At 43.3% G+C, this 10,646-nt stretch overlaps 1 protein-coding gene across 3 annotated transcripts in view; it reads right to left on the bottom strand.

Annotated features, from left to right (window-relative positions):
- The window catches only part of ANKRD28 (ankyrin repeat domain 28), a 289,915-nt gene extending 281,983 nt beyond the window's left edge, over positions 1-7,932 (bottom strand). The window contains exon 1 of one of the 3 annotated variants that reach the window (XM_068236088.1): positions 7,652-7,931. In XM_068236088.1, coding sequence (XP_068092189.1) covers positions 7,652-7,678 — 27 coding nt within the window. In that variant the 5' untranslated portion in view covers positions 7,679-7,931. Of the gene's footprint in view, positions 1-7,651 lie in introns of all 3 variants that reach the window. The other 2 variants (XM_068236089.1, XM_068236090.1) reach the window with 2 other exon arrangements.
- Between the last annotated feature and the right edge of the window lie 2,714 nt (positions 7,933-10,646).

Below are 10,646 nucleotides of genomic sequence, written 5' to 3' on the forward strand. Positions count from 1 at the left end.
TCTGAATTGCTAACTTAGAAGATCATATATTACTTTGGGGCATATTTATAAAATTTGCAAAAAGGCATGTCCTAACTTGTATAGTGATAACCATCAGCAGTATTCTTCACCATAACTATTAAAGTGCCAAAAAGGTGCAGGCATTAATTTATAGCAACGTTTGTAACTAGGGATGATTAATGACATGGAAATAATTCTAAGTTCATGCAGGATTATGTACATATTGTATGCAAATTTCTGCAGCTTGAAAATGGACCTCATCTTATTGAGCTTCCCTTTTTGTAACACCACGTATGTCATCGTTCAACATGTGGTGGAGTTTCCCAGTGGCAAAAAGACACGGCATGATGCACCTGAGCACGGCTGCTCTCAAACGCAATTCTATGGGGAGGGGGTTTGATAGGAGGTGCCTCAAGCACCCACTTAAAGAGAACCCGAGGTGTGTTTAAAGAATGTTATCTGCATACAGAGGCTGGATCTGCCTATACAGCCCAGCCTCTGTTGCTATCCCAAACCCCCCTAAGGTCCCCCTGCACTCTGCAATCCCCCATAAATCACAGCCATGCTGTGAGGCTGTGTTTACATCTGTAGTGTCAGTCTCGGCTGCTCCCCCGCCTCCTGCATAGCTCCGGTCCCTGCCCCCATCCCTTCCCTCCAATCAGCAGGGAGGGAAGGGATGCAGGCGGGGCCGGAGTTCTGCAGGAGGCAGGGAGAGCAGCAGACTGACACTATAGAGATAAACACAGCCAGCTCTGACAAGCTGTTTGTCAGCAGCATGGCTGTGATTTGAGGGATTGCAGAGTGCAGGGGGACCTTAGGGGGGTTTGGAATAGCAACAGAGGCTGGGCTGTCTAGGCAGATCCAGCCTCTGTCTGCAGATAACATTCTTCAACCCCACCTCGTGTTCTCTTTAATGCACAGGAGCAGTTGCCGAGTAGTAAATTTACTGCTCTGAGCCTCCTGTGTTAAAGAGGGGGATCTAGGCACCTGAATCAAGCAAGAAAGTAAACTAAATTTCCCCCTTGCAAAAGGTGTGTTTTTGGAGCAAAAAAGGTGTGTTGGGAGCAAAAAGTGTTTATTTACCTACAGGGGCTGCACTCTAGGCCCTCCTACCATCTACACACACCTCCATCTTGATTCTCAGAGTGTCACATAACCACAGCTCAAAGCAGCCGCATGGCAGGACAATGTATGCCTGTAGAGGAGCCCGCCCCCAAAAAAACTAATTGTTATTTTTAATATTGCAGCTAACCTCTTCAATTTAAGTTCCCATTAAACTTTGCTACAAATATTACAATGTATAGATGGTTAACTCTATAAATGTGGAATTTCACTCAAAAACGGAGATATTACAGACACACCCCAACGATGAATATATACCATTGAAAAAAAAATAATGCTCATCTAATTCTGTCCCTGCAGTTTTATCTTAAAATAAATGTGCAATTCCCCCACAAGGCGACAAGTGGCTGTGATGCAGGCCAAGCACAAACCACTATATTTACACACACATTTTTATACTCTGTGACGGCAATCACTGAAATGAAATGTAAATGAGGATGACTATGCAAGCCTAACAGCAACATGAAGCCAGCGCCAATATTGTCACCCAACAGTGGTTTATAACTAGATTCATGAAAAGCTGTCTATAGAAAGAAGGTATCTACAACAAGACAAACGCTTTCTATAAAAAAGGTGACAATGCTGTATTATCTTCTCAATAAAGAATATAGTTCATACCATTGGTGCATAATACACTATAGAACCTTTGCCATCCTACGGAAAAACATAAGTCACACTTACATAGATTCTGCACTAAATAGCATGTACATTTGTACAGATAGACATATACATACACTCACACCAAACACAGCTGTAAAAGAATGAGTGTTGTAGTGATTACAACTGGGATCCTGCTCTCTAGCATCCTCCCTTAGGCTAGTACCACAAACTAATACTCAGGCACCTTTCACACTAGAGCATTTTCACTGTATTGCGCACTCGTTTTCTGCATGGGTAACACTAAAGCAATGAAAGTCTATGGGAAACTCCATACTTAACGCGGTGTGATGAGTCGGAATTATCGCATCGTTATGGGTCAACATCCGCAGCGACGTGTGTTAACGAGAAGTCATGTAAGTCAATGGCGCCACAGATATTTTATGTGTTGCGGTGCGCATGTAGCAAGTTTTGTCAATACACTTGTTTGTAATGCATATTTCCGCCACAGGAAGTGAGCGCTAAAGAGCCTCACGTAAAGTGAATCCGAGGTGAAAATAAACTGATGAGATAAACAATTGTATTTATGCTCCTACTACTAAAAATGACTTTTTAAAAAAAGATATCCGATGGTTTTTATTTTATATTTAAACATTTACAAACTAAATTGAACGCTTTGTTGCCTCTGCACAGTGCCACCTAATAAGTGTCCCAGAGTTAGAAAAGGGTCAATAGCACATGTACTTTATCTCCGTCTGCTCTAAGTAGTTGTATTCTGCCAGGAAAACTTTATGGCTGTTATTTGCTTATCTGTGATTTTTACTGTATTCCCGACAAGACAGAAACAGTCACTTCCATGTCTAAAAATTAACTCTTTCAGGCAGCACAATAAAGCAAGGAAAACAACATGGTTATTAATATGTTTTGCACTGTACATACATGTTTATCTCATGTCACCTTGGGTACACTTTAAGACTTTATTCACTGCCAAGAATTACATGAAGGCTCATCAGGGCCGGGCCGAGGCAGAGGCTGGAGAGGCTCCAGCCTCAGGGCGCAGTGTAGGCGCGGGCGCACAAATCACTCAGCTATCATTCCCAATTGTGTTTGAAGCAGAAAGAAATAAGAAAAGGGGATACATGACAGTGACTGCAAGCCAGATAACTAGAGATTAAGGTGTTGGGGAGGTTGGGGGCCCTGTGGCACCTCTTAGTCTAATAGCAATCAGTGTGTGACGGCTGGGGAGGCAGGGATGGAGGGGCGCACTTTGGTGTCTCAGCCTTGGGTGCTGACGGACCTTGTCCCGGCTCTGAGGCTCATTACCATAGGTATCGACAAAGCCTGTTTGTCATACGATCGCATTGCAACTAAAATGCAGGCTGCTAATGTGAAACTGGCCTCACACTTGAATAAATAAACCAGTCAAAATATTTGGCATGGCTGCTGATCAGAATTGACTTCTGTTACAGAGTAATAGGAAACAATTTGATAGAGGTTTTATCCATAGTTGCAAGGTCAGCCATGCTGGTAAATTTTGAGTTGCCCTACACACTTCATGCTGTGTTTTGTGCCAATGACCAAAATGTTCGAACTTGCGAGTATAAAGACTGGACAAGACCATGCAATCGGGAACTTTATGTTGCTTTCACACTCTGTCCTTTACAACATCACATGGCAATGCAAATGCAACGATAGTCCTATGGGACTATCATACGGACCGTTGTGCGGTACGACAGATTCCATCGGGATAAAGCAGTTGTTGCACATGAGTTCATAGGTCAACATGCAGGTTTACATTGGCAATAAAGTAATAGAGTGGTGGAGCACTCCTCTGTATCACCCGTTTGGATGTGCCTAGATCAACCAGGCAGCACGGCTTGAGAAAGAAGCTATGTGCTTTCAAAACATCACTGATGTGCTATATGCTAAAACATTTACGAAATAAAAGCATTATTACTGCTATGGAGGTATATGGAGGCTGCCATATTTATTTCCTTTTAAGCAATACCAGTTGCCCGGCTACCCTGCTGATCCTCTACATATACTTTCAGCCATAGACCCTGAAAAAGCATGCAGCAGATCAGATGTTTCTGACATTGTCAGATCTGACAAAATTAGCTGCATGCTTGTTTCTGGTGTTATTCAGACACTGCTGCAACCGGTATTATTTAAAGAGACTAAGATCAACTAAAGTAAATCTCTGATACTTACCCAGGGCTTTCTCCCGCCACATACACACGTCAAAGTCCCACGCCATCCTCCCGCGGTCTACCATTCAGCCACAGTGAGCCCCGGTAAAAAGCTCAGGCAATGCCAGTCTGGGTCTACTGCGCACGCACAGACCTCCCGCGCATGCCCAGTAGTCCCGGACTGACGTCACTGAGCCTGTTACCGGGGCTCACCGTGGCTGTACGGCAGACCGCAGGAGGACGGCGTGGGACTTAGACAAGTTTATGGAGCGAGAGGAAGACCCAGGTAAGTATCAGAGCTTTACTTTAGTTGATCTCAGAGTCTCTTTAAAGCAAAATACCCAGTAAATATGGCAGCCTTCAGCAAAATACCCAGTAAATATGGCAGCCTTCTCCCTTCAGGTTTCCTTTACAGTGGACCAAAATTAAAAATACAAGATTTCAGAAATAAAATCTATTTTCTAAATTATAATAAATAGCAGCCTTTTTTCAGCTGCATGATGACAAATATAAAATATTTTACATTTATTGGAGGAACCCCTCCCTTCCTTTCATATTGCCGGGACAGAATCCGGCAAACTGGTGGAGTAGAATGTGTCCGGCAAAGGAGGAAATGCTAATGGCTGCCACCTGTATAACCCTAGTAATGAAAATGGAAGGGTGAAAAGCATGAACTGAAATGCTTATAGGCTTGAAGTAGTGTTTATCTTTGTATGTGTCAGAGTGGTGCAACTAAATATTTTTAATTAAAAAAAAAAAATGTTTGGTTTGGGTCCGCTTTAAGCCAAGGAGTTAAAGGGCAACTGAAGTGAGAAGACTATGGAGGCTGCCATGTTTATTTCCTTTTAAATAATACCAGTTGCCTGGCAGCCCTACTGGTCTGTTTGGCTACAGAAGTGTCTGAATAACACCAGAAACAAGCATGCAGCTAATCTGTCAGATCTGACAATGTCAGAAACACCTGATCTGCAGCATCCTTGTTCAGGGTCCATGGCTGAAAGTATTAGAGGCAGAGGATCAGCAGGACTGCCAGGCAACTGGTATTGCCTAAAAGGAAATAAACATGGCAGCCTCCATATACCTCTCTCTTCATTTGTCCTTTAAGGATTTCTGAAACCCTATCCCTTCTCCCTATACAAACATGACTTCTCCAGCTTCTGCACTGGTACAGAAGATGAACTCAGAGGGAGTGCTGCAAGGTCACTCTGAGGCAGTAAAGGAGACAAACAGACATAATGGATATTTTAAAAAACAGAAGCCAGATAATTAAGCAAGCTGCACTTAATGTAGACTGGGTAAAGACTAGTCCAACCTTGCACAAAACAATCGCGACATTGTTGTCCAGTCCTCTTCACTAGTCAGTTGCGCAAATGTATTCTGCTATACTTCCCTACCCTTGGTCACCTCCTACATCTTACCTTCTCTACAGAAAATTACATGCTGTACAGTAGATATCAAAACAAGCACGTCTGTACACAGACCACTGGCAAACAAACTAAAAAATATTGTTGGATCTGAAGTTAATTGCTAGGCTGTATCCAGCTTTACTTATATTTTGAGTATTTCCCTGCACAGTCTATGTGTCCTTGTCCTTACATTTTAAAGTAATATATGCTTGTTGTATACAATGCACATACAGATTTACAGCAATAGGTCTGAAACTTGGGGAGGGTCATTATTTAAATAAAAGAAATGCATATGTAATTTTTCACCATATATCTTATCCATAGGCTTCACTAATCATCTGGCAGTGCTGCTGCTGCAAGAGTAACTGGTTCTTCACTGAGGCACCTCCATCCCCGAATTCCTACCTGCTAGATGACCCAACCACATGGAAGATGTGGCAGTACCCAGTGTAACGGGCATAATGAAGTCATCATGCTCACGCCACAGGAACACACACCATCAGACATGCAAGGAGGAGGAAGCATTAAATATTTGCTTACCTGCTGACTGGTATAGGTAGGGCAGGCACCCTATCTACAGGAGGAACCTCAAAGCTAGTGAAGAAGTCCAATACAAAGTGTTGTGGCATGTAATCAACAGTGGAAGTGAATATCCACGTACAGAGTACAATTTTCCCACCTAGTTGTTTCTATGTTTGTATGTAAAATGACCACTCTTAGCAACTTGCTTTCTACTTTAAAAACCTGGTTCCAAAGAAGGTTGTTCACAGCTACCCGTTCTTGAGTATGTTTTAGCAGCCATTGTGATCTGGCTGCAGGCTGTAGCGCTCTTGCCCTTATGCCAGCACAGCCCATTTACTTAACCCTTTCAAATCGGAGTTTTTTGCTCTTGCTCCCATTTTAACATGGAACATAAACATAGTAAAATGGTATATCTTATTTTAAAGAACACATAACTTAATTTAATACCTTATTTGGACAGTTTGGCATCTTCTATTGGCTGGTAGCAGAGAAGAAAGCCAAGGTATAGTACATTTTACAACAATTTCCTGGGTGTAATCCTGGCTTGCGTGAGCAAGTTTCGCAATAATAGGTGGTTTTATGCCTGCCACCCGGTGTCTTCATGTCACTACACACGATGCAATCTTTGGTATTTCGATTGGGAATTAGAGCAATGAAATGCTGGCTACTATTTAGACGTTCCTCCACGTCCATTGCATAGGATGCCATTGCTTTTCTATGCAACTTTGCAAGAAATCTGCAATGGAATCTGCAGAAAGGAATCAGCAAGGAATAAGCAAGAAAAATTCAATGCATTGGTAACTTCCTGGTAGCACATCTCCGGTTTCTGTCAAGGGGGTACTAACGGTGTGGGCATGTAGTCTACATGCTGGGGCACACTAGGGGAGAGAGATCGGGCATTCTTGCCGGACCGATGTGCCTGCAAACCGCAGCTATATTTATGTCCCGCTCTGCGGGACTTACGGGTGCAACCTGGAAATTAGCGATGTCCCGCTATGCGGGACATACTAGTGGTAAGGGTCAATGGTGTAAGAAGTGCAGTTTGTCAGCTTTGGAGATTTGAAACAGATTTATGTGCATGCATGTGTTCCCTTCAACAGTAGAACCTGACAGTGCCTCAGCGTGAACTCAGGTTCAAGAGCATGCAATATCTGCTTGCTTGTTGACTGGTATAGGTAGAGTAGGGGCCTGTTCTATGAAGGGAACCTTAATGCTGGTGAAAACAGTACAGCATGTTGTTGCATGCAATCCATTTGGGAAGTGAATATCCTCCATTTCTGCATCAGGTTACAGTTTTGCAACCTGGTTATTTTTATCGATACTACAGTTCCAGCTTACTGTTTTGAGCGCAGATTGTTAATGATTGTTTCTTGTATGTAAGGTGTAGAAGGGGCTATGTTTTTGGAGGACAGTACTCAGCATCTTAGCTTTAATAATCAACTATTTTTTTTCCCTAGGAGAGGAGTGGTGGGTTATTCCACTTCAACAGCTGATAGGTTTCCCTGAGTAACAGCTCCACTGTACCTTACCCTTGCATTGATAATAAAGCTATGCTGTAACTGTAAATTGTATCCTAGGTACATCCTTACAATAAGGAACTGTGGGATATAGATAGATATATACACACTGTTTATTTATACACAGATACCCCAGGCTGTGCAGAGAGCCCGCACACAGTACACACACCAGCACACTTGCTGCACCCACAGGTAAGGTCAGTGGCAGGCAGTCACGTGACACAGTGTGACAGGACTGTCAGGCCCCGAGTGACAGGCGGGCACACGGCGGGTAACCTGGGCCCCCTCAGTCTCTCACCTGCTCCCGCAGCTTGAGGAACACCATGGTGCGCAGAGCGGTGATGTCTGTCAGGTTTCCTCCTCCTCCGCCTCCCCCCGCCTCATACAGCTCCTCCAGCCTTGAGGGTGCCGGTAGCCGGCCTGTGCCCACAGGGCGAACGATGGAAGGTGCTCGGAGCGGATGCACACTGTTCCTCCTCCCTCTGTCCGCTGCGCCGTCTCCTTCCTTGAAATTCAACCACACAGCGCAGCTCCCCAGACACCTCCTTCCAGAGCGCAACCGCCAAACCCCAACTGAGCTCAGTGCTGATTGGCTCCAGGAAACAGGAGGAGCGTCAGGCCTTCTAACGTCAATGCGAGCGACTAAACCCAAAGAGGTGGGTGTTGAGCTCGCTAAGATCTTCAGAGGTGCGCAGGAGAAAAACGTCCTCATGTGCTCTCTACCCTTTAAGACAGGAAATTCGTGTACGGGGCTGTGCACGGAACGCGGCTACAGAGAAGAACATAGGATGAAACGGAAACCGGACAGCAGATAGTTAAAAAAAATAGGGGCGGAGCACGTGCGGCATGCAATAAATGACGTTGCTTAGTGACGCGTTCTAATTCCTTCACTCGTTAGTGTGGGGTGGGCGGGGCACTGCAGGTGAACTGTCAGCCAGCCGGTTACTTTCAGGTGGCAGAGCTGGAGGTGCCTGGGAGCTTGAGTAAAGTTATTAGTGACAGGACCCAAGCTTATGCCTTTTTAAGTACTCCAGGGTTATAGTTTAGTTTTGTATAGAAAGTGGATCTAAGTTAACGTAGGCCTTGACACTCGGGATGCTAAAGCGATACAATCTGCATACCACGAAATTGTGATGAGAAGAAAATTACACAACAAATTATCGTTCAGCAGGAAGATGTTTTTGCAGGGGCTGTCCTGGATTGATGGTTATTGGCTATTTCATGATGATATCATGATGAATCATATCTCACAATTTTTTGAAATAACAGAAGTGGGACACTTGACGCTGAAGCGAAGAAACAAAACCCATGATTAATTGTATGTGTAATACAGATAATTAATAGAACATTAGTAGCAAAGAAAAAAGTTTTTTATATATATATATATATATATATATATATATATATATATATATATATATATACATATAATATTGCATCGTTCTCCAATAATTGCAGTTTACAAACTACACTGCCATTTAAACTATGAAACAGAGCAGAACTAATAACCCTTTGAACTTCTATGTAGTAATATCTGAAGACGTCTCTCACTGTTTCTTTGATGTATAAGTGCTTCAGAAAATAGCACTGCTCTGACTAAATTAGTCGGAGAGTTCAGAGAATCTCTTTTGCATAGATGACACGTGAAGTTACTCTTCCTGCACTGGAAACGACACGAGACTAATTTCTTGCTACTAATGTTTTATTTCTTAGCTGTACTACACATTCAGATCATTATATCATACGTTTATTTTCACTTCAGACACACCTCTAATCACGCTCCCACCACACTGTTGCTGGCGCAACTCTGCTTACGGCATATGAGGAGGCAAGCCGGGTGCTCACTAAAATTAGAGCCTGGAGAGAACACTGTCACTCATACCAGAAAGAATTCAGAAGCAAAAGACAAAGTTTTTAAATTCAGAGTTTGTAGCCCTGCTAGATAAACAGGAAGTCTGCAATGATGGCGAGGGGAGGAGCAGGAGGTTTAGGCAATACGAGTTGGGTGCAAAGATATGTGTGGGAATGAAAGATATGTTTTTTTCATTGCCTGTTATTGCCTCCATGGGGATCCGCTCTCCGGAAAAAAAGGGCCAAGTTCTCCGCTCCGTTTTCCGGAACAAATCCAATGGATCAGTTTTTATTTGCAGGTCAAGGCAGACGATATTTTTAACATTACCATCCATGCATACGTTTTTGTTTGCTCTAGAAAGCATACTAAACGGGTACATTTTGAATGCAAGTGTGAACTGGCCCTTACAGCCTTATAACAAAATGGATTAAATTAATTTTGTTTCTTCAGAATTGTACACACAACACCCCATAATAAAAATGTGAAAAAAGTTTACTTGAGGTTTTGACCAATGTATTAAAAATAAGAAAAATTGACAGTGCATGTGCATAAATATTCACAGCCTTTTCCATGAAGCTCCAAACTGAGCTCAGGTGCATCCTGTTTCCCCTGATCATCCTTGAGATCTTTCTGCAGCTTAATTGGAATCCACCTGTGGCAAAATCAGTTGCTTGGAAATAATTTGGAAAGGCACACTTAAAGGGGAACTTCAGCCTAAACAAACATACTGTCATTATGTTACATTAGTTATGTTAATTAGAATAGATAGGTAATATAATCTCTTACCCACCCTGTTTTAAAAGAACAGGCAAATGTTTGTGATTCATGGGGGCTGCCATCTTTGTCATGGGGGCAGCCATCTTTTTGGTTGAAAGGAGGTGACAGGGAGCATAAGACACAGTTCCAACTGTCCTGTGTCCTGATAACCCCTCCTAGCTGCACCCACTAGACTTCAAATCTCAAATTCAAAATAAAAAAACAAACAAATTTGCACCAAAACAGCAGAACGAGAACAACAACATCAGATATCCCATCATGCTTTGCACAGCATCAGGGGAAAAAAGCCCGGGCAGTTTTCTTCTGTGCAGCTAAAAATAAGGCTTGTATAAGAGAAACAAAGTTCTGATGCTGTGAAACTGTTAAAGAAACACAAAGCCTTTTCAGTGCTGCTGAGTCGATTTTTAGTCCGGAGGTTCACTTTAAGTACCAGTGGTCTCTGCCCCCTTGAGGACCAGAGACCGCTGGTACAATAACGACAGTATCCCGACGAATCACCGCGCATACCCGCCGCAACTGCCGTCACCGCCGCACGCCGGGATCCTCCTCACATAGACTCTGCCGTTTCTATGACGGCAGAGTCGTGAGCCGGTCAGAAGCCGCTTTCGACCGTGTCTATCAATGTAAGCCAATGGGAACGGCTTACATTATTAGACATAACCAG

This window comes from Hyperolius riggenbachi, chromosome 5 (assembly GCF_040937935.1).
Source record: "Hyperolius riggenbachi isolate aHypRig1 chromosome 5, aHypRig1.pri, whole genome shotgun sequence".
Taxonomy (NCBI): Eukaryota; Metazoa; Chordata; class Amphibia; order Anura; family Hyperoliidae; genus Hyperolius; species Hyperolius riggenbachi.